This window comes from Gopherus evgoodei, chromosome 7 (assembly GCF_007399415.2).
Source record: "Gopherus evgoodei ecotype Sinaloan lineage chromosome 7, rGopEvg1_v1.p, whole genome shotgun sequence".
NCBI lineage: Eukaryota > Metazoa > Chordata > Testudines > Testudinidae > Gopherus > Gopherus evgoodei.
In genome coordinates, this window is record NC_044328.1 from 124,003,120 (window position 1) to 124,027,917 (window position 24,798).

At 42.8% G+C, this 24,798-nt stretch overlaps 1 protein-coding gene across 5 annotated transcripts in view; it reads right to left on the reverse strand.

Annotated features, from left to right (window-relative positions):
- Positions 1–24,798, reverse strand: part of SLC25A26 (solute carrier family 25 member 26) — a 141,748-nt gene that overhangs the window by 15,203 nt on the left and 101,747 nt on the right. For all 5 annotated transcript variants that reach the window (XM_030568728.1, XM_030568729.1, XM_030568726.1 and 2 more), the window contains one exon: positions 8,855–8,924. In XM_030568728.1, the coding sequence (XP_030424588.1) occupies positions 8,855–8,924 (70 nt within the window). The remainder of the gene's footprint in view (positions 1–8,854; positions 8,925–24,798) is intronic.

Sequence of the window (24,798 nt, forward strand, 5' to 3'; positions counted from 1 at the left end):
AGTGGTAGCCGTGTTAGTCTGTATCAGCAAAAACAAGAGTCCTTGTGGCACCTTATTGATCTTATTTCCCCAGGGGGAGGATGGGACCTCTTTAAATGTGTCAACTATTGTAAATCAGATTTATCCACTGGCCGATGTTTTAACTCTGCTCTCTTCTGAGTTTTCCAATATCAACATCATTCTTCATGTAAAAAGAAGGCCAGCTGGCTCTTTGAGTAGCTTTCCATATCAGCTGCATGGGAGAAACTTCTTATGGTTCATAACGGAACATTCAGTGACCATTAGGTATTTGTTGTCTGGTACGTCTACGGGCGAGCCCGTGGTTCTCAAACCGATCAGGGAACTTCGAGCAATAAGTGGATCAAGGTGCCCAGCTTCTCCTCATAGTAGGTTGGTTGATCAGTTTTGCTTTGGAGGGGGCTATGCCCCTGTAAGAAGCAGAAAAAGGGTTTACATTCAGGAAGCCAATATGAAGACCTTAAGCAAATCAGACTATGTGCCAGCCCATTCTTGCTCCATATTAACTTAAGGTCAGACTTCTTTTCCATTCTAAGCCAGTTCTGGACTAAATGACCAACTGGCCTTGAGAGAACAATTTGGTTAGAACCTTTCGTGCTAAAGTCAATGCTGTATTTTTAAAGTAGCTAAAATAATACTCATAAACACTTCCAAATTAACAAGGCTGGAAAGTGGAGTCTTTCCTTTGCCCATAGAACAGGATTAGTGTAAAACACTGAAACAGTCCTGCTTGGAGTGCAAATCTCAGGGCAGACTATGGAGTATTAGCAATCTCCCCATAATGTTACATTATTTTTCTCAACTGAGCCTGGCAGTTTCTTAAAGCATTCTTAGTCCTTGCAAAGTTTCTCATTAGCAGTGGTATAAATCTAGGCTTCTACAGTGCCAGGACTGTGTACAAATTACTCTTGGATACAATGTCTCCAAACATTCTTATCCAGTGGTTTAATCTAGGCCGAGTAGTTCTCCATTTTCCCAAACGTCTGGATCTTTTCAGCTCTTTCGCCATTAGCATGTCCATTTTTCCCTTTTCCCTCACCAGGAAGTATTTCTTACAGATTTAAGAATTGATTTAGAATGATGACAGCACCAATAATGTGCTTCATGTGCACAACATACAGCAATGTAACAGCTAAATTAAATGCAAGTTTGCATATGCTTGACTAGAACTCAAATTTATAGCTGGCAATAATGGGAGCCATGTTTTATAGAAGGCAATGGGTCTGACAAAATCCGTTTGCTCCAGCTTTATTCCAAAATGCCAAAGATAATTGTTATGGTAACTTCATAAGGTTTATTACTTTCCAAGGACAATTTCATCCACAGGCTACAGCTAATAAGGCAATGGTCCTATTTGCATTACAACTATAACTGCATCAGGGGCCCTGGTTTATAAAGGAAGGAAGCTGTTGTGTAGACAGGACTGACCATTTCAAAGAAGCGCATTAGAAACTGGACTGTCCAAAGTGCACGCACATGTCACAGGTTCTGGCAGGCACTGTGCAAAATCACACCCTGTGGACAGGACAGAGGGCAACTTGTTTTATGTTTCCCCTCCTCTCACCCTGCAACATACTTGGAGGCAAGAGGGGGTGCAAACTATGCCCCAAGACACCAGCAGGTAGAGTGCAGAGAAGATCTGTGGGCCTGCTGATGGATAAGGCAGCACTGGAGGGACAGGCCAGCATAACGGACTCTGGAATCAGAAGAAAAAGTCCCCAAAGTTCACCAGAAAGTTTGCTGGCCCCTTCAACAAACCAGGATCTAACCAAGCACTTGGTTCTTCATTTTTCACAGAGCTGCAGGTGACACCACTGCAACCACCAAGTCCTTCTAAGGACATTATGGGTGAAATTCATTCCTAAATCCCAGTTCAGACGTATCGCTTAAGCACACGTGTCCTCTGGGCTTAGGTGTAGCATGGATCTTTCATAGATTCATGGGGCTGAAGACCAGAAAGGATCATTATGTCATCTAGTCTGGTCTCTTGTACATCACAAGCCATTAACATTTCACCCAGTTACCCCTGTAGTGAGCCCAGTAACTTGTGCTTGGTTAAACCGTGTCTTCTAGAAACACAGCCAGTCTGGATTTGAAGACATTAAGAGATGGAGAATCTACTACTTTGGTCGAACAGGCTAGATCTTGGGATTTTCTCCCTGTAAAGAGACTTATACACTGGAACCAAGTCACTTCTAAGTGTATGTCTACACTAGAAACTTCAAAGTGCTGCCGCGGGAGCGAATGTGGTCATGTGCGAGCGCTGGGAGAGCTCTCTCAGCACTCCTGGTAATCCACCTCCACGAGGGGAATAACGCCGAGTGCTGGGAACGTGGCTCCCAGGGCTCAGAGCCTGTCCACACTAGCGCTTTAAAGCGCTCAGACTTGTTGCACTCGGGGGTGAATTTTCACCCCCAAGCCAGCAAGTTAGAATGCTATAAAATGTAAGTGTTGACATATCCTAAGATCTTGTCTTCATTACCAACTTATGTCTGGAAAATCCACACCTCTGAGCAAGGCAGTTATACCAACCTAACTCCCAGTGTGGACAGCATTACGTCTACTGTCCTGCCGCCGTGTTTTAAGTACAGACAAGCCCATAGTCTTCTTTTCGATAAGCTAAACGGACAGAGTTCTTTATCCCTCTTGCTGTACAGCATTTTCTCCAGCCCTCAAATCACCTTTTGTGGCTCTATTTGCCCCCCCGTCTTTGATTTTTCAACCCCCTTTCTCAAATGTGAACCCCGGAGCTGTACACGCTACCTAGGACTGTTCTCACTGATGGCACGTGCAGAGGTGAACATCACCTCCCTGCTCCAGCTCACCAACCCCATCTATACACCCACGAGTCACGAGCCCCTTTCACTGCAGCATCTGACAGGGAGCTCATGCTCAGTGGCCTGTTCACTATGGCTCCCAAATCCTTTTTACACTCACCTCTTTGCAGGACACAGACTCCCTTCTGTATGCGTGGCCTGCATTCTTTGTTCTTGGATGGCCAGCTTTGCATTTGGCTGTTTTAAATGCATTTTGGCTGAATAGGCCCAGCTTGCCAAGCGATCCAGATCACGACCGCCCTGTCCGCGTCACTTACAAGGCTGCCAATCTTGGTGTCAGCCGCTTTTGAACAGCAGCGGTTTTATGTCAACTTCCTCATCATTGATGAAAATGCTAAACAGCATCAGGCCTAGCACCTTTCTGTGCAGAACCCCTCTGGGAACACCCCCATTCAATGATAATTCCCCATTGACAACGACTTTTTGAGAGCTGTCAACCAGTTCTTAATCAACTCGGTGCATGCCTTATTGACACTGTACAGTGCGACCAGAGCCTGGGGCTGGATCTCTGCAGAGCTGGGAATCTCAGCTACTGGTGAGCAGAGCCAAACGGCTTTTTAAAGGAAGAATCAAACCAGGACAGAATACAGGAACCTGGATCTCATCCGTAACGATTTAATCCATTTAAATTTGGAGGTCTGAGTACCTGCAAAAGGAAAGTCTTGAAATCTGATTTCATCACGGCTTTTTCTGCCTTGTCTGGTTAAGGAGGCTCTCAGGCCCAGCTTGTAATCTTGTCAGAGTTAATTAGATCAAAAAGGAGGTGACAGCGACCTTCTACTTAACATGTAAAAAGCCCTCGTTAGTGTTTCATTATTCACAAGACTCGCTCGGTGGCTGTGTCACTACAGTACATCAATCATTCATGTGCAGCCCCACATATTTTTTTATGGCCAGGAGAAAGAGGGCCTATTTAATCAGAGAATTTTTCCACTGCACTGAAGTGACATTCCAGGTCCCTTTTATAGACAGGATCTGCCATATTGGATTAGGTCAGTGATCCAGTGAACACAGCACCCACCCTCTGACAGTGGTCAATCCCAGATACCACGAGTTACATTTGGACATAGAATCACAGAACAGGGCTGGAAGGAACCTCAGGAGGTCATCTAGTCCAAACCCCTGCTCAAAGCAGGACCAATCCCCAACTATTCCCCCCTCAATCCCTATATGGTCCCTCAAGGATTGAACTCACAACCCTGGGTTCAGCAGGCCAATGCTCAAACCACGGAGCTCTCTCTCAGTCCCAGGGAGTTGCAAGAAGCCTGCTACTGGATTACGACAGAATAATCTGCCCATAGGAGAATCCTCTTCCTAACTCCCATCACTCCTGCCCGAGAACAGGACGTTTAGAGCTTGTGGTTTATTTTTTTAAAAATGTTACCTTCTCTACTGTAACTCTGCACATTCCCATTATCTCTAACAGGCTATGTCTACGCTACCACTTATGGTGGCAAAATGTATCTTGCTCAGGGGTGTGAATATTCCACCTCCTCGAGCAACGTAAATTACGCTGGCATAAGCGCTAGTGTGCACAGTACTAACCTCTCCTGCCACTCGTGGGGGGTGGTTTAGTTACGTCGATGGGAGAGCTCTCTCCTGTCGGCACAGAGCGGCTACACGAGAGATCTTACAGAGGCACAGCTGCATTGGTACACTAAGCTCTCTAGTGTTGATACAGCCTAATTATCCAGATTTTTCAGTCTTACTAAGCTCTTGGCCCCTTGCAGCAGTGAGTTCCGCAGGTTAAATTCTGTGGTCTTTATTTTGATCAGTTTCAGACTTGTTGACCTTCCATTTAACTGAGTGTCCTCTTGTTCTTGTGACATGAGAAAAGGTAAATAGGATCCCCAATTTATTTTGTTCTTGAGGCCCATTAACAAAGTATCTAAGGCTCAGATCTTCAGAGGCAGAAGAAAAAGTGGATATAAACTGGCCATGAACAAATTCAGGCTGGATTCAGAAAAAGGTTTCTAACCATCAGAGGGCCGAGGTTCTAGAACAGCCTCCTCATAGGAGATGTGGGACAAACAACGTAATTCGTTTTAAGAGAGAGCTGGACACATTTATGACTGCAGTTCTATGCTTGTGATGATAGCGAGCAGGGCTCACTCTTGATTTACATCCTACGTTTCTAGAAGCTCATGCTTCAGGGTTTCAGTCAGTCACCTGCAGGGGTCAGGAAGGAGCCCCCAGTGCAATGGGGGGGGGGTGTTGGTCTCCTTCCCCTGAAGTATCAGAGATGGCCACAGGTGGAGATGGGACACTGGGTCTAACCATTAGTGGTCCATCCTCCTTTTCTGTACTGTTCATTGTTTTACATAGCTCTATCATGTCCCCCCTCATTCATTTCCTCTCTAAACAAAAGAATCTCTGTATTTTCAGTTTCTTTCAGATGGAAGCCTATAATTCTAAAACTTTTCATCACCCATCTCTACACCTCCCCTTCTATTTCTGCTATATCTTCAGCAAGACAAGCTCACCAGAATGAAACAGGAAGCCAGGTGCCAGGACAATAGCTTTTAGTATTATTGTTCATCCTATTGATTTTGCATCCTGACATTCTGGGGCAGACTCTCAGTCCTCTCTACTCCCTTTGTGCTATTCAAACAGAGACTCCCCTGGCATGTGCTAGTTCCCTAGAAGGCATAGGCACCTATGATGGCTCTTACACAACATTCCCTGACTTTCTTGGTATAGAATATGTGTTGGGGGGTGAAGGGAGTTTGAGGTTTGATCTGAGTATGTTGCACTGTGGCTTTCTTCATCTGATAGAAGGTTTGTTGGGATCCTTAACAAATGGCACAAATTAGAGTAGCCTTCATGCTGCCCTAACCAGTATCTCTGGCCAAGAGGCCAGAAAGGAAGAAGAAATTATATGAATCAAGTCATGGCACTTATGGACTAGATTATTAACAGCTGGCAGAGAAAGAACTCAATGTCTCATTTACATTTATGCTCATGGTTACTGTGTTCATATACATAAGTGCATTGATTGCATATGTGTAAAAATGTGTATGTGCAGAAACAATAAGACAGACGGTCAGGTCTCTCAAGATCTTTGACTTTAGTCACTGCAATTTCACAGGCATTAATGCAACAGGTGTTTTGGATGGAATTCAATATATTGATGCTGTCTATCTTCTCTCCACCAAACTGTAAATTATGATTAAGGTAGAAAATATAACCAACAATTTGTCTAGAACTAGAAGCCGAAAAAGGATTGTGTATTCAGCTTGTTGGCTTTATCACCGTGCCTGTTCTCCCGACCTCTAAAATGTTTGGTCAAATTTTGTGGCGAAGCAAAGAACACAAGGGAAGTAAAGTCCAACATGATCTCTGTGTCTCAACACTATCATTGTGGTATTGGTAACATTACAGTGATTACGGGTTAGTTGTTGCTCACATAAAAGCCTTTTTCTCCCTTTCCAGAGGTTATAATGTGGTGAATTACAATCACTCTAGTTCAATATACACACACAGTTTTATTTATGGAGGGTTTGCATCTGAGCTAGATTTGGGTTTTCTCCCCCCGACCTCCTCATAAAATAGATTACGTTTACCAGTTTAAGCAGGCAGCTTATTCTGATATGTTTTAGCTGCAGAATCACATACAGACTTCAGAATCAGGGAACTACTTGTTGCAGCAAAGGAGCTGACACTGGAGGCAATGTCTGATTCGATTACCATATGATGCCCTCCTATTGCCATATGATTCGATTACTATATGATGCCCTCCTATTGCATGTCTATAGATGGGGAGAGGAAATAGAAGAGCAAAGGCTTAATCCAAAAGCTAGTGAAGTCAGTGGAAAGAATCCTCTTAATCTGAATGAGTTTTGGAGCTGGTCTTAAAACAAGGAGATGTGTGAAATATTGTTGGTGGGAAGGAACAAGGAGAAAAGATGAAAGAACAGGAGGGAGGAAAGAGGGGAAGGCAGAATGCGAAAGAAGGGAAGTTTGCCGTCCGCTACAACGTATCCAACAAACTTTAGACCCCAGACTAATGCACATGCTTAACTTTATGCATAGTGCATAGCTCAGCTGCAGTCAATTGCACGGAAACCCCCATGCGGAACGCTGACGAGAGTTCGTTCAAAACAGGAGGCCTCTGCAGAGCTGGTCCAGACGGTCAGACCCAAACCTGTGAGGTCCTGACTGACCACTGTGAGATGCTGAGTGTCCTGGACTCACATTTATGGCTCTGCCAATGAGTCCAGGTGGACTGGGAACACTTCAGAGGACCAGGTCCTTGGATGTTTTTTTCTTTCACACGTGTTCACTAGGAGGTGAACACAGATCACCAAAAGGCCAGTAGATGGTGACAATTCCAGTCACAGCCACCCTGAGCAGAATCAAATGCACAAGGCAAGGAAGGGGGATTGTGGCTAAGACACTGGACGGGGACTCAGAGGAGACCGGGATTCAATTCGTAGCTCTCCCAGAGACTGCCTGGGAGAAGTCTTTGGACAAATCACATGATTCCTCTGTGTCTCAGGGGCTTTTGCACCCATTTAACAATAGCAGTTTAGAAGCAGATCTCATTAAATCAACACAACCCCTAGCATTCTTCCATCAACCTAGCCACATCTACATCAGAGGTTAGGTCGGCTTAAGTATGGTGCTGAGAGCTGTGAATTTTTCACACCCCTGAGCGATGTAGCTGGGTTGATGTACATTTTCAGGCCTGAGTTATATTGATTGATAGTAAGTTTTAGTACTAGTATAGCTGGTTTGGGATGTAAACACTTTTATGTCAATACAGCTGCATCCATGCAAGGGTTTGCACTGATTTAGCTAAATCGGTGCAAAAATCTGAGTGTGGACCAGTTCTCAGATCCCAATCTATAAAATGCAGATAATCCGTCTTTGTCTAGTCTATTTCAGCTGTAAGCAATTCAGAGAAGGGACTGTCTCTTACTATGTACATGTACCAGTGCCTAATACCACAAGAGAAGGCTTGATTGGTCACCTGATTTCCATTGCAACATTACTAATAATAATACGTGGAGATCACAAACTTCAAATCCAATTATGTACATAAGAGATATTTAGACCCCTATTTTTTAAAGACAATCTCAAGGCCCTTTTCTGGTAAATCAGCAGATTACTAAAGCCAGAAGCTATTTGTTATTCATCTCCAGCTTCAGAAACACTATTATTGCTTTTAAACAGGATTTATTCCTTCCATATATTCTGTTACCAATTTGGAATCTTAAACTGTATTTTACTTCCTCTGGGAAAGGCTCTGGCCGTTCATCTCTTAACGACTAATCTGGTTTTTCTATTAAGACAGTTTGTTGTTTTTCTTCTCTGTAACTTGTCAGATATATTGATGAGTCATTAATTAATTGACATTTTTAAAGTTATTTTAAACATCTACAGTAGGCTGAACGAGGCCAAGAGGCCTACTGAAGAATTCAATTAACTTTTGGCTTGTTTGGTAATAAATAGTGCGATATTGTATTCTGCCATTCTTTATTCCTGTGTTAGCGTCTGGAGATTGCCCAGATGTTTCGTCCTGCCTCGGGGCTGTAGCAGTGCTATCCTCTGCTCTCCTGACTCTCCTTAATCTGCACTGCTGTCACAGCTGTCACATGAATGGTGAATCATGGCTTTTCCCTGCAATCACTTAAACCCCTGGAGAACAGCTTGGGGCAGACAGCTGCACAGACCCACACCCAAGCAAAGCCTCTCCTCGTGGAGGACTTTACAAATCAACTCCAAGATAATCTGGAAGCCTGACTGACAGGCCCCTGGTTTTTAAATAACAGAAATTTGTCAAAAACAAATTGGTTGTCTTTCAAGCAAACACCTTTTTCAGTGTTCTCTCCCCGCACCCGGTAAAGGACTTTCCTTCTTCCAAATAACAACTGGATCCATTTTCCTCTAAACAAACTAGAATTACAAAGGAATGTTGTTCTGCTATACTTAATAGATTTGCACATTTTTTCCTTTCTTCTTGAGCCTTTCCCAGTATAACATATAATCCTTTGCACCTGCAAAAGCTCCACAGGTTGCCGACTGCCAAGAATCAACCACGTGACCCTGCTTCCATGACCAGAGATCCTGTGTTTAAAGAGAAAGGAAAATAAGAAGTTATTAAACATTTGAATCTATCTGATCCCCCTGTGAGTTAAGTCCAAAGATGGGAACTCAAGTGAAAAGCTATTTTTGTGGCATTTTTCAGTGATGCAATAAGTGATTTTTCCCAAGGAACTTTTGTACTCGAACAAGCAGATGGAGTGAGAAAGAACTGAAGAGGGCTTGAAGCAAATCACTTACAGGGATTTGTGAAGTACGTACTTAAGTCTGCAGCAATACAGAGTTGCAAATATTTCACGAATTTATTTTCTTTTTGGAAAATAAAACAATGCAAAGCAGAACACTAAAAAAACCCAAAGCATACAAAAACTGATATCAGTTTTGCCTTTCATCCCGTATGTGCCTAACATCCCTGTTGCGGGGGTGGGTGTCCTTAGCATAATAAAATATTAACTATTCCCTCTCACGCCCCTCCAGGGCGTTTCTTTAAAAATCACTCCTGGTTTAACATATTTCAATGCAGGTGGGTCCCTGAGTTTTTACCCAGTGTGATTAGGGACCATATGTTGTTATCCTCACCCATCATGCTCCAATCCATTTATTTTATCTCTTCATTTCTACACATACATGTAGAGATCAGATCACTGACACGCATGGTGTTTTCCATACAACGAGCGTTAAGAATCAAGTCAAACATAGAATCATAGATTATTAGGGTTGGAAGGGACCTCAAGAGATCATCTAGTCCAACCCCCTGCTCAAAGCAGGACCAATCCCCAAATCCCTAAGTGGCCCCCTCAAGGATTGAACTCACAACCCTGGGTTTAGCAGGCCAATGCTCAAACCACTGAGCTATCCCTCCCCCCCAATATGATCAGTGAAATTGCTATTAGCAAGCAAGGTGGTGCAATGAACAGACTGTGGGAATGCCAGGCTGGCTGCATATTATACCAGACAGAATCATTTCACTGGTCCCTTACCCTTTCATCCTCAACCTCCCTGCTTATCTCCATCTTTTTGGTTTCCATTAGAACTTGTTTGGGGCAGGGACTATACTTTTATTAGGTTCAAGTATGGTGATCAGCAGGATGGAGGCCTGATCTTAGTCTCTTCTACCTGCTGCCATCACAGAAATCAACCACATTACTTTATGTTTGTGACATTATTCCTCTTTTATACAAGAATACAGTTATGGATGTTCTTTAAAACCTTGCTACCTTTATGCTGCAAAGCCAAAATTCTCTTGTAGACAACCAGATAGCAGTAGTCCAATTCCAGTGATATCAGTGTGAGGCTCCTGATTGGTTGTATGAGAACATCCCAGTATGGCTCTTGTCATTCTGCTGTCATTGGGTGACTGCATACAATGCTAGCTATAGATTCTCCTTGGTAATTTGATTGTTCTGTGTGATTGATGCTTATGTTCTATCTGTATGTGGCAAAATCAAACTACTTAACAACAACAAATAATGATGTTGATTAGTGTTTGCCAGAGCTAAATAGTTTTGTCTCTGCTTTATTAAACAACTAAGGATCAGTCTCTCACGCTAGCCGTTCTTTTTCCTACTGATTTGGAGGATGCTTTCCAGTGTGGGTTTCTAAACTGATAGCATCCGCAGCAGATGGCCAGTTTTCCTTCTTCAAAACAGTGGATTCATTATGCTCCAAAATCTTAGGGATGCCCATGATGATTAATGCACACAATGTGGACACATGCAGTTTTTCATGCAATTCGTTCCTAATGGAGAGCATGTCTAAGATGAAAGGTGGAATCTTCAAAAGGGACTTAGAAGCTTAAATCATTTTCAATAGTGATGCAGGCTCCTCAGGGACAAAGTTACGTTTAAAAATGGGACACGTAAGTCTAAGTCACATAGGGACTTTTGCCATTTTTCCTCCATAACTTCATATGCTAAAACTTGGTATCCTGAACCGTTCATGTTTGTTATTCAAAAAAAAAGCAGACCCCAGGATGATCTACTGGAGACTGAACAGGGAAATGCAGGGCAGACTGCTAGGGGTCTACCATAAGCCCAGGTCCTAAGCTTTTATGTGCAGCTATAGAGACTCTAGGTTACTTATGCTGTTTCTGTAAGGCCTTATTCGGTTCCTTTATGCAGTCTAAAGGAGGGAGCGGTGTGTGTTTATATAAATGTTAAATTATGAATTAATCCAGAGTTCCCTCACATGCTGACATGCAGAAAAGCTATTCTGGATGAAAAGCTGTGCTGAAAAGAACCCATCTGACTCTGCAATGGAATTATGTAAAAACAAAGACCCAGCCAAGCAGGGCAAATGGTGATTAATTCCCATAGACTATGGTTATAATTGACAACAGGTATGTGCAAAGAACCAAACAGGGTGGAAAACTGTTTCATGGGGCATTGCTAGGAACAGTCCAATGAAATTAGGCAAAAGCAGAATGGAGGCTGAATAACAGGAAGAAAATTCCCTAACTGCGAAGTCTATTAAACTATGGAATAGTCTCCCTAGGAAAGCCCTCTCATTTGAGTCATTTAAAAATAGACTGGGGAAGGCATTCAAGATCCTACTATAGGGAATAATCTTAAATTGGCAAGGACCGGTCAAGATGATCTCATGAAGTTCCTTCCATCTCTGATTTCTGTGATTCACACGGAGTTCCAAACCCACACACGCAAAACAGAGAGAGATGGGGAATAACACAGCAATCCAAAAAGGGCACATCCTGGGCCAACCAGGCAAGTGACCATCTCTTTTTCTCTGGACTGTGTTTGTTCTAATTACATTTATTTTGCAGACCAAGCTTACATTTTGAAGGTCCCATGTTCACTCCTTTAGCTCTGCGCTCAGCTAATTGACAGGGCTTTGCAGTAAGGTGGGCTTGTAAGGCCGAAAGAGACTTCCTGTTTCTCTAGACTAAACCTAATCAACCGAAGGTGGTTTGGGTATCACTGAAGCAGAATTAAGCACAGAAATCAACAGATTCTCACAGAAAAGGGTAACAAATGCCTTGATGTAAAAACTATGGCCCCATTCCTGCAAATACATATATCCTCAGCGTGAAACACTGAATTAAGCGGCACCCCTCACTATTGTTAGAGGTAATATCAATGTAGTGCTTAATGGTTGCAATCTAGATCACAGCTCCATTTTGCTAGATACTGTATAGACACATAATAGACAGTCCCTGTCCCCAAAAATCCTCCAATCTAAACAGACATATATAGATGTGGGAGGGAAAACAGAGGCACAAAAAGGTGAAGCAACTGCCCAAATTCCCACAACAGGTTAGCGGCAGAACCAGGATTGGAACTCAGGTCTCCTGATCCCCCCTTCTAGAGCCACTAGACCAAATTAAACGCATGCATAATGTTAGCAAGACCAAGGCCTTAGTAAGTGAAATAATCACATTGCTTTCAAAAACATTTGTTCATTTAACATACTATAAATACACTGAATTATTACCAATATAACTACACACAACAATTTGGTCATCTTGTTTCCCCAAATCATTCCTGTCTGACTAGTCAGGGCTTGTCATGTTAGAGAAAGTATGAAATAATGAGGTTCTTTTTTGGGGGCAATACCCATTCCTACCACAATGTTGGAAAGCAAACAGGCCACCATGCCAAGCCAGTATTCTGTGTATTCTGTTAAACTGAACAGAAGACTTTGTTTTCTCTTCAAAGGGCCCTTATCCCAATCTCTCGCTCTTCCCTTATGAATAACAAATTGGAAATAATTCTTCTGGCTGAAGTGCCTGGAATCTCATGCAATCTGGGTGCTCTTCGGCTTCCCTGCTCCATCACATGCTAATTATTGGTAAACCCTTTACATGATACATACATAGAACTAAGGGTACTTCTCTGCACTGCATAAAACAATACAATGGATGTGTACTCAAGACAACCAATTCAGTGGAAAGTAGGGCTGCCAATTAATTGCAGTGAACTCAAGTGATTAACTCAAAACAAATTAACTCAATTAAAAACATGAATCGCCATTTATTGCAGTTTTACCTGCACTGTTAAACAATAATAAAATATCAATTTAAATGTATTATAAATATTTTCTACATTTTCAAATATATTGATTTCAATTACACAATACAAAGTGTACAGTGCTCACTTTATATGATTATTTCTATTATAAAACTATTTGCGCTGTAAAAAAGAAACAAAATTTCAATTTACCTCATACAACTACTGTGGTGCAATCTCTATCATGAAAAAAAATAATTCTACATTTTTAAGTTGCACTTTCATGATTAAGAGATTGCACCACAGTACTTGTATGAGGTGAATTGAAAACTACTATTTCTTTTATCTTTTTTTACCATGCAAGTATTTGTAATAAAAAATAATCATGTACAGAACACTGTACACTTTCTATTCTGCGTTCTAATTGAAATAAATATATTTGAGTATCTAGAAAACATCCAAAACATTTTAAATAAATGGTATTCTATTAATGTTTAACAGTGCTATTAAAACTGCGATCAATCACGATTAATTTTTTTTTAATCATTTGACAGCTCCTGTGGAAAGTCATAATACAGCTTTCTATCCTTCCCCAGTGACATACAACTTTACAAAGATAGATCTTTCTTTATATGTGGATAACCCCATGTTTCTTATTCTCCCCATCAACCCTGTCTTATACCGAACACCTGGACAAGATGCTCCAGAAATCTCATCAATACAAATCAATATTTAGAACTATTATTTAGCTGAAGTGGTATTAGTATTACAGTAGCGCTTAGAAGACACAACTGAGATCAGGACCCCATTTTGCTGGCAACAGACAGATACATAAGTGACAGTCCTTGCTCCAGAGACCTTTCAATTTAAATAGACAAGACAGAAAAGTAGGGTTATTATCCCATTTTACAGATGGGGAGCTGAAGAACAGCGAGATTATGTGATTTGCCCAAGGAGAGTGTAGCAGAGCTGGAAACTGAATCCAGATCTGCTGTGTCCCAGTCTAGTGTTTTATTCATTATTATTATTTGTATGGTTGTAGTACTTAGGAGCCCCAGTCTCAGACCAGGACCTCATTGTGCCAGATGCTGTACACACTGAACAAAAACAGTCCCAGCCCAAAAGAGCTAATAATCTAACAACAAAACAAGACGTAACCAATGGTTACAGAGAGACCAACAGGAGTGCAAGGAAACAATGAGACAACATAGTTATTACGATCAGCAGCGCTCTCAGCACACCAGCAGCCTAGCCATGGTGAAGGTTCTTGCAGATCTCACGGCAAAGGAGAGTTTTGAATTAGTGCGTTTCGTGGATGTTTACGGGGAACTTCTCCCAGGAGCAGCATGGGAGAATGCACAAAGAAGTTATATTTTCAAGCAAGCAAGTGGGTGATGGAGGCAGACATCCTGGGCTGATTGGGGGTGGGAGGCGATCTTTGGATGCTGTTTGAGAGATGATAGGTAAAGCTCATCCTTCCACAGGAACAGCTGGAAGTTTCTCCCCATTTTGGTTCAGAGTAGTTAAACAGGAAGCTTCTCTGAGAGAAGGACATGCCAAGATGATCTCTGCTTGGACATTCAACCCCAAATGGGACTCATTTCTTGCTGCTTCTATACTGCTTCCTTCACTGGCAAGGACTTCAGCATGGATAGATTTCAGCTCCCTGTCCTCTGCAGCCTCCACCTACGCCTGTCCTCTACCAGCCTCCGCCTACGCCTGCAGCCTCCACCTACGCCTATCCTCTCTGCCTAATGGCCCCTAAGGTCATGCTTGCCCGCCAGCACTTCATGCCTTTTTGCCATTCGGACTCTTCCCAGCACATTCCTTGTGATCTGGGTTTTTAAATGAGTGCCGCTTCAGTGGTACAAGTGAGGATCACCACTGAGTAACCAGAGGTTCTATGAAGTCAACTGAGCCATCTCCTGCTCTCTGGCTTTAGCTGGAGGTGATTCAGCCACAGAAGCAGCCACACAGCAGGATTGAAGAACCCTTGCTCCTGCTGCTTCATTGCTCCATAGGCTTGGCACAGACCTTGCTTGCCCAAGGGCACTGGTATCTGACTCCACCAAGAGACCTAACCAGCCCTGGTGGACTTTGGGGTTGGGGTTTATTAGGAGGAGTCTATTCTACAGCAGAGAGGCAGCAGCAAACTATGCCTTGCTGGAATGCGAGGAGCTTCTCCACCATCCTGAGAGATGCCTGCAGGACAGAGGCTGCTGAAATGCTCCTGAGGTGGGGGAAGGGAGAAAATAGCTCCCAAGAGTCAATATTTAGGACAGGGGGAAAGAGCCAAATCCAGCTGAATTGGGAGAAATGAATCCAAACTAGCCAGACTGAAAGAAAGAAAGAAAAATAATAAGGATCTGTCTAAGGATCAGTGATTGTGAGATATGGTTTGATGCCTGCTGGTGCCAAGAGAAAAAAAAATTTGCCTGGATTTCTGGGATTGAGAAGCTATGCCACAACCCTCAACAGAGCCGGTCCAGGCTCTCCTCCACTCACTGCAGTGAGAACCCATCTCAAGATGGAGAAAGCACTACTTTCTGTTCACCCACCCTGTGAAGGCTCTCTGACAGGACATCCTTAGGTCCCTCACCCTTCATTTACTTTACATCGTGCAGTTTGCTCATTTCAACCAGCTTAAGATACAATTTACAACGTGCATCACAATAATTTTTGTTTGTAGGAAAGTAGTTTTTCTAGTGCCTACCGAACTGTTTTCCTTTTAATAAGTATCAACAAGTTCTGAGTATTGTTTCAGCCTTTAAATCAGTGTATGACAGAGGTGGTGTCCCTGCACATCCCCTCCGGGATGGTGCTCTCCTTCCCCATCAGACCCCCACTTGCTGGGCTTCGTTCCTTTTAACTCCACCTCCAGGCCTAAAACCTAGCGCTGTGTTCTTTAACCCCTTCCAGTCGGATGTACGGTCGTGCCTCCCGTCACACTGCAACATTGCTCTTTTTAAATGTGCGTGCTGAAATACTTCAGACGAGGAGATTTATTCACAAGGAAGAAGGCATGACACATGAAAATCCCTCCGAGGCCTTTCGCACAGAACTTGATGAACAGACTAAGTTTTTTTTTTTTTAAAAAAAGCAGTAACAGCATAATTATATTTAGCAGTTATGAGGGAGCTGAGTCAAAGGTAGATGCCTCATTATATTTTTAGCTTTAAAGAGGCAAGCAAGGCTCATGGTGTCTTCTCAGCCTGAGATCTGCAACTGAGCCAACTTCTTTTTCAATGTTTCAATTTATTCTAATTATAAACATTAGCATGGTAGGTTAATTTGCTTCTGTGTCCTCCTTTGTTCGAGGTGGTCTTCTTTCAGATGACAAGAGAGGCGATTAGCAAGGTTCAAATAAGCAAGTCCAGATTAGCAAGCTTGTGTGTGACTTTAGAAGTGGCTTGAGGGCAAAGCAACAAGGAGAAGACAACAACGTTCACATGATGTAACGGGTTATTTGATTAAACACAATGAATGGTGTCAACAGGCTACTGGACGATGATTTGTTGACCTCGTGGTATGATTAGCAACATGAAATTTGAGATGCCCATGAAGGCAGATAGAAATACTGTCCGAATCAACCACATTGATTTGTTTCAGTTTTTATTCTGTAGGATGAAGAAAACAAACTGTTCTTCATGGTTCATCTTTACAACTTGGTGCTTTATTGGCAACACTGCTGATGGTTGATCCCAACAGATGTGCAGAACATTTGCTATAGCAGAGGCAGAAAATGGCTACAGCTTAGAAACACATCAAGAAACTAATCACACAGGTATTCTGTTCTTTGGGTGATATTTGCTCCAGTTCAGAGGGCCAGCATAAGTCCCAGTCACCACATAAGCCCCGTTTAAGGGTTAGTACTGGCCTCCGCACAGGGGCATTTTTCACTGTTGTGACTAAATAAAGTGTACATGCGCAGTGTTACTTTGCAGCACTGATCTGTTATCACTATTTAAATCACACTCGTCACTCCATGAAGCTCTGCTCAGACAAGCGAGAGGACAGAGCTCCTGCCCTGAAGGACTTGCATTATAAATGTTGTTAGGATCTGTTTGATCTTAACAAGGATGTGATTAATTTCCGCAAACTGAAATGCAATGTGCACTCTTGCTCCAAATAAAACTCATTTTCAAACTTAGTCAATATAGCGAAGTCCTAGGGCAAAGAACGTACAGGCCAGTGAAAGCAGTGGTCACCATAGGGAACCCTCCCAGCACACTGCCCTTTTGCATTTAATAATAAGACTGCTTAGCACTTTTCATCTGTTAAGCACGGTGCAGACATTTATTAATCCACCCTTCACTGATTCTTTTGGCTCCAGCAGGAAGGTAGGGAGAGATGTGAAGAGAATGGAGAACTAGAATGGAGAGAGAGATAGACAGAAGGCATGAGGGCCAACAGCATGATGGGCCAAAATAATTTGTTTTTACTGTCATTCTAGCTTATTTGATTTTAGTAACCTTTAGTACCACCTAAATGTCGACTTGAAGGAGGATTAACCTTTGATGTCCCACAAAGAAACAGGCTGTCTACATTCCATTTGCACATACACGGTCTCTCCATGCTACAAGAATCAACTTTTTTGCCTTGCACCACAGAGGCATGCTGGACCCACAGAAAGGGTTAAGACTTGACTGTAGAATAACTTAAGCCCTAGTATAAAAACTTCTGTTTATGTCTTCAGCATTTCAGTCACATAGGCCTGGTCTACATGTAAACATTAGATCAACCCAGCTACATTGCTCTGGGCAGTGAAAAATTTCATGCCCTGAGCACCACCGTTGGGTTCGCCAGTGTAGGCATGCCTAAGTCAATGAATAATTCTTCTGTGAAGATAGCTACTGTACTGCCTGTCAGAGAGGTGGATTAACTACATCAGGGTAGGCAACCTATGGCATGTGTGCCAAAGGCGGCATGCGAGCTGATTTTCAGTGGCACTCACACTGCCTGGGTCCTGGCCACTAGTCCGGGGGGCTCTGTGTTTTAATGTAATTTTAAATGAAACTTCTTAAACATTTTAAAAATCTTATTTACTTTAAATACAACAACAGTTTAGTTATATATTCTGACTTATGGAAAGAGACCTTTTTAAAATATATTACTGGCATGCCAAACATTAAATGAGAGTGAATAAATGAAGACTTGGCATACCACTTCTGAAAGGTTGCCAACCCTAAACTACATCAATTAAAAAACCCTTCTACTGATGTAGGAAGCATCTACACTACGACATTATAGTAGCACAGCTGCAGCGCGGTAGCCCTGATGCTTTCGTGTAGATATGGCGTTAGTTAATTCAGTTCTCTGCAAAGCTGGAGACTGGAGAACTAAGCACTCTCAATATCTCTAGCACAGTCAAACTGCATGGGATGTGGCCTTAGAAACATTCCCATACTGCTCATACCAACATGTTATTTGAGAGGAGCCAACTCTAGGGATTAGACAAGAGTTCAGTCTCCATGCTCATTCATTCCTTGATCTCTCTGGTGAGGCTGCCAACAAGGAATCCAATTGGCAGGGATTATTTTTGTAGCTTGGCACTTGCCCACTAAGAACTAAAATGAGATCACCAACTCATCTTACATAGGCCACTAAACACCCATCAAAAAGCAATGGCTTTTGGTAACCGAGATTGACTCGATAATGACACCTTAGAGCAGATCTGAATGAGTGGTATGCAGATTAAAATGTCTGTATCCCATTAGCATCTTTTTGAGTCAACCAGTCTCATAAAACAGGTTTGTTTTTTTTAAATTATTTTCTGAGCCTCTCTTTCTTATACCAAAATGATAAGTATCAGCAACATTTTGTTGGGCTAAGTATTTCCAGAAAATATCACCCTAATGAGAGTTCCTTGGTCAGCATGTCTACTAGGTTTGGTACACCAAAGCATTCCCAGGGAAACTCATATACTGAATTGTCAAGGCTACGTGGGTACACAGCTTGGCCATTGACAGTGCTGGATTATCAATTTACCAATGCTACCCCTTGGAAATCTCTTGAGTCAGCATTCTGCATGAAAATTCTACAATGGCATGGGTCTACCTCACCACAGCTTCTACTACACTATGCTTTAAAACCTTATTGTACTAGCAAAACCTTCTTTGCTCATTTTCCATGAGGGTCCAAGACCTTCACTTCAGCCCACAGAATAAATTTACTTATTTCACCACTTTCCATTAGTGAATGTAAAATACCCCCAGGTACCATATCTACATCAATAACATCTGCAAGACCTTTTCCAGTGGCAAAGTTGACACTGGTCTCATTCTACTGAGATAAGAGAAGTAAAAACTTTTAGTATTTATTTATTTTTATTTTGGGGGCCTTTAGAAAAGCCAGCAGAGTCAGAAAGGGACAACTTTACTTTACATTTTCCATTTGTGATTTACATTTTCCATGGCTTTTGGTCAGGTTCATGTACAGTTACTTAATGAAAATATACTACAGCAAGTGCCCCACACACTACAGCTTTAAATAGAGGTTTGGGACATTATTATAGAAAACTACAGCTCTTTTCATAAGGGCAAAAGTACAGTAAGGAAGGGGTGGGAAATCCCAATTAAAAAAGCCATAAATGATCTATAGACAGATTTGCAAGTTTTACATGGATAGTGGAAAAGCAAAGGACCAAAGACATATCTAAAATATTCTCTCCAATGATGTTTTATGTGCACAGGTACAGTACGTGTGCATATTGTCTTGCAGAAAACAAACTGGCCCAAGCATGGGCTAAATTCTCTATTGGTTTAAGCAGTGGAAGTACTTATACACTAATTGAGTTGCATTTGCTCATGCCAGCAGTGACCTTGGCCCTATATCTTAAACCTACCCAAATCCCAGATACACAGAGAAAAAGAACAAAAAGTTGGCCTACATGCCACAGCACATTTCCAGTGTTAAGTGTTTCATGCCTTTTTCCCCATCTGTGTTCCAGCTTGATGCAAACTAAAGTGGATGCACAAAAAACCTGGTTAAGGAAAACATCTCCCAAACAGTGTGTCCACAGCAGTGTATAACGTACCAGTGACACTCAGATACTATGGAGAGAAGGGCCATATAAGTACTTGGGTAAGTAGGGGGTGGTTCGGTAAAGTGGCTTAAAAGTTAAAACAACTTTACTTCAAACTAGAGGAGGTGCACCATTGGTACCTGTTTACAAATACCTGCTCCATCCATGCCTGAGTGAATAAGCCATTTCAAAAAGCTAATCAGTTCTTTAGGCTCATTTGGCATGAGCTAATACTTAGAAATTCAGTGTGCAACACTTCGGGCCAGACTTTGAACCCTTACACTGAATGGTACCTTCCTCCACCAGTGGTCCCACTGATTTCAATAGCAGGTTCATTGACTTGAGTGGGACTACTCATGGTCAAAGACAGATGAGTAAGAGTATCACAATCTGGCCTTTTGTCTGTTCAACTGTGAGAGTCTGTTTTTTGTCTCCTTTTTCAAATAATGTATTGACATTCCAGGGCTATCCAGCTTTTTTCAAAATGTGTCTGTAATTCTACAAGAAATGATTGCATTTGTTTCTTCCCCTTCAGTGCAGATGGTGTGCTAGAATGCCTCTGACAGTGTTTAAAGGCCGTGTGAATGACTGCGATTATGACACTAATAATGTAAGTTTTGTTTGCAGAACAGCTGTTGGCTGCATTGTTCTTTTGTGAGAAAAATGTAGCCGTTATGCTAATGGCATGCAGGCTCCTGATTGGCTGGAGGTTACATCATGCCTTGGAACAGTGCACTACAAATTGCTTTTCGTGATGCAGCACCTAAGCAAATGGCAGACAAATTAATGCTATTTAATGATTAGTCTTAATCCCCAAATCAGCCTGATCATTACTCAAAGAGGGAGAGAGGTATGGGCGAACACTTATGATACAGCCTGAAAGGAAACGCTTTAACACTGGGACTAGGTTTCATTTATTCTTGACTTACATGTAACTGATTACAGTGGAAAAGAACTGCTAGGCTAGTTCTCGGACTAAAAAGAAAGGTGGGCACCTAGCCACGGCTCAGGGAAAACTATGTTTAGGCTCCATTTGGCAAGATTTTGATACTTCCTATTGCTCTTAAAACAACCGAGGGTTGGTTTCCAGTTTTCAGAAAGTAGTTTTGGTCTTTTGCTTTAATGGTGGGAGCATTTCATACATCTTAACTCTTCTTAAAATTACAATCAGAGGTATTTTCCACTTGCTCGAACAAGGATTAGAGCTTTCTCTCCTTCTGTGCGAAACCCCAGTAAATGGCCTTTGCACAGTAAATCTGAGAGAGGCTAGAGGTGGGAATCCTACCCTAAACCAGCCATGCCACTGTCTCTATTCAACCCCAAATTTATTTCTTGCTTAACACGGGGACTGGGAGTGAAATCCTGGCCTCAATGATATCAATGGCAAAAAGCCTACTGTTTTCAATAGTGCTAGGATTTGACCTGGGTGGCAACCAGTTCAGGATTTTAAAGGGTTTGAAGTTATATCCCAGGATCAATCTAGTCCCTGGAAGCCTTCATATAGGGACGAGGGGTAAATGTAAATGGGTGAGGACCTCTGGCCTGTGCTATTTTGGATGTCAGACAAGATGATCACAACAGTCCACCCTGGCCTTAGACTTCTATGAAATGCCTGGTCCAGCTCAGAATCAGACTGTCAGGTACAGGACACAAAAGGTCCTGGAATGTTTTGTTTTGTTTTCGCTTTGAAAAATAAGGTTATTTTTTAAAAAGCCATTCACATGGTCTCCCTCCTCTGCTCCTGTCTCACAAAATGTATGGGGAATTTCTCAGACTGACAACACAACGGCTGGCCTATGCAGAGAGCCTTCTCCATTCACAGCCGTGCTAGAGTAATTCTTGCTGGGCCCAAAGTGCAGCCAGCATGTGCGGGGATAAAAATCAAGAGGACTGAGGGGTGTTTCCCACAACAGAAGGGCCCAAGACACAGATCCTGGTGGGATCAGGGATAGCCAGCCATGGAGCTGTTAGCTTTCATCTTGCCATGGCTTACCTGGGAAACAGTCATTTCTGATCAATAGGTATTGCTGTGCTCAAAGCCAGGACTCCTTGATTCTGACATTTGAGTCCTAAATATCTGTCCGTAAGCTGATGTCTTATATTTCTACATCACCAATAAATAATTGAGGAAGCTAAAATTTCTTCCATGAAGGCTTTCTAAAAAAGTAAAAATATGTAGGATAAGATATCATGAAGCAGGTAAAACCTACAGTAGAGTGCCCAGCTCACAGGAAAATATCTGTCATTGTAAACAGTGAAATATCTGCTGCAACCACTGTGACTCGGCACAAACTTTCACTCCAAAGATGTGTCCCTGCAATCTGAAATTTCAGTACAGAATGAGATATGAGGTATTTCTGAAGCAAGTTACATAGCCATACTGGAAATGCCAATGCTCTGTACATGGGACTGCATCTTACGTTACCCCAAAGCCAGACCTGATGCAAAAGGCAGCACAGTTGGTAAATGGGGTGCCTTTCAGAGAGCACGTGTGCTCTGTTATCTGCACCGGTTGCCAGCTGGCTTCCAGATAAAATTTAAGGTGTTGGCTTTGACTTCGCAGTTCTAGATGAAATGGAACTGGCCTATTTAAGTGCCAGCTCTCTCCTAGAGCCAAGATGCCATAGTGGCATTCAGCAGAAATGCTTACCTTAGAGTAACCAAAAATGTTTGTTGTACGGGATTTTAATATTTATCCTAATGTTTGCTGTGCTAGCTGTTTCAATGAGCATTGTAGAGTTTCCGCCTTTCTAGTTTCTTATATATATTAGAAGGATTTTTTTAAAAATGGAAGTAAAAAGCACCATAATATTATACCTCTGTACACGGCAAGAGGGTTTTAAATGTAGGCAATAGTGTTGGACTTGCTTTACTGTAAGAAAACCAAGCAACATTTGTCTCCCAATAAAAATATTTGATGTATGAAAAAAAATCACAGTGGTTTCTTTACTTCTTTTTCAACCTTTCAGAGATATCAGGATTTAAGAGAAGGGTACACTCATCAGCTAATTCCAACCTGTGTGCTCATGCCAGATACCCACATAATCAGAAGTCAAGCCTCCACATTTTCATCAATAAATTCATATCTTGACAATCATTTCAATATGTCCTGTGCTAATGCCCATTTTATGAATAGTCTTATCTGTGTGATATCCTCTCTTCTCTCAGTCTATACATATTATAGTGCCATGATATGCAATACTATATATTTCATGTAGTACAACCTGCCAGTATTTACTGCTATGATAGTGCTGTGTTTATAATATGGCTAATGACCTTCCAGAAGAATAAATGTTAAGCACAGGCTTCGTGCATGGCTGCTTGGGGCAAAGCAAAGACACAGAATGGGATATAGGTACATATGATTTCCACATGGGATCAGACTACTGCTTCTCCAAGTCTAGTAACCTGTCTCTGGCTTTGGCCAACACCTGATGTCTCATTGGAAGGTAATCCCTGCTTCCCTACCAGGCATGTAGCTAATTGTGCTCTCCAAGGAGGCGAGATATTTTCCTTGATCCCTGCAGTAATCTGCTGGTGCACAGACGCATGAGACTGAGTCATCAATGACTCAGTTTATACAACTACAGATTTTATTAATGGTCATAAAATCATCCAGCCACAATATCTGATCCTCTCAGCCACAGCAAGAATTGACTCTAAACGCCTCACACACTTACCAATACTTAGAGTGTTTCACTTCCCTTCACAACCAAATCCTTTAATACAGCCCAGCATAGCTCCTTATACAATAGGTGGACAATCCGCATCAGTGACTGGATAAGACGGTTACTCACCTTTGTAACTGTTGTTCTTCGAGATGTGTTGCTCACATCCATTCCAGTTAGGTGTGCGCGCCGTGCGTGCACGTTCGTCGGAAACTTTTTACCCTAGCAACTCCAGTGGGCCGGCAGGTCGCCCCCTGGAGTGGCGCCGCCATGGCGCTCCATATATACCCCTGCCGGCCCATCCGCTCCTCTGTTCCTTCTTGCCGGCTACTCCGACAGTGGGGAAGGAGGGCGGGTGTGGAATAGATGTGAGCAACACATCTCGAAGAACAACAGTTACAAAGGTGAGTAACCGTCTTTTCTTCTTCGAGTGATTGCTCACATCCATTCCAGTTAGGTGAATCCCAAGCCATACCTAGGCGGTGGGGTCGGAGTGAGAAGTTGCGGCATGGAGCACTGCAGATCCGAAGGCCGCGTCCTCTCTTGACTGCTGGACCAGGGCGTAGTGGGAAGCAAAGGTGTGGACCGATGACCAGGTCGCTGCCCGACAGATTTCCTGGATGGGCACACGGGCGAGGAAAGCCAGCGACGACGCCTGCGCCCTGGTAGAGTGCGCAGTCACACGGCCCGTAGGAACATGGGCCAGCTCATAGCAGGTCCTGATACAGGAAGTAACCCATGAGGATAACCTCTGTGAGGAGATAGGAAGCCCCTTCATGCGGTCCGCTACTGCCACGAAAAGTTGGGGGGATTTGCGGAACGGTTTGGTCCTCTCCACATAGAACGCGAGAGCCCTACGGACATCAAGCGAGTGGAGCTGCTGCTCCCTGCCTGAAGAGTGAGGTTTCGGGGAAAAAAAACCGGGAGGAATATCTCTTGGTTGATGTGGAAGGTCGAGACTACCTTGGGGAGAAAGGCAGGGTGTGGTCTCAGCTGTACCTTATCTTTGTGGAAGACTGTATACGGGGGGTCTACCACAAGAGCCCGGAGTTCCGACACCCGCCTAGCTGAGGTGATAGCAACTAAAAAGGCAGTCTTCCAAGAGAGATAAAGTAGGGAGCAAGTAGCTAACGGCTCGAAGGGGGGCCCCATGAGCCGAGACAACACCAGATTAAGATCCCATGTTGGAGCAGGGAGTCGGACGTTAGGGTATAAACGTTCCAGCCCCTTAAGGAATCTAGACA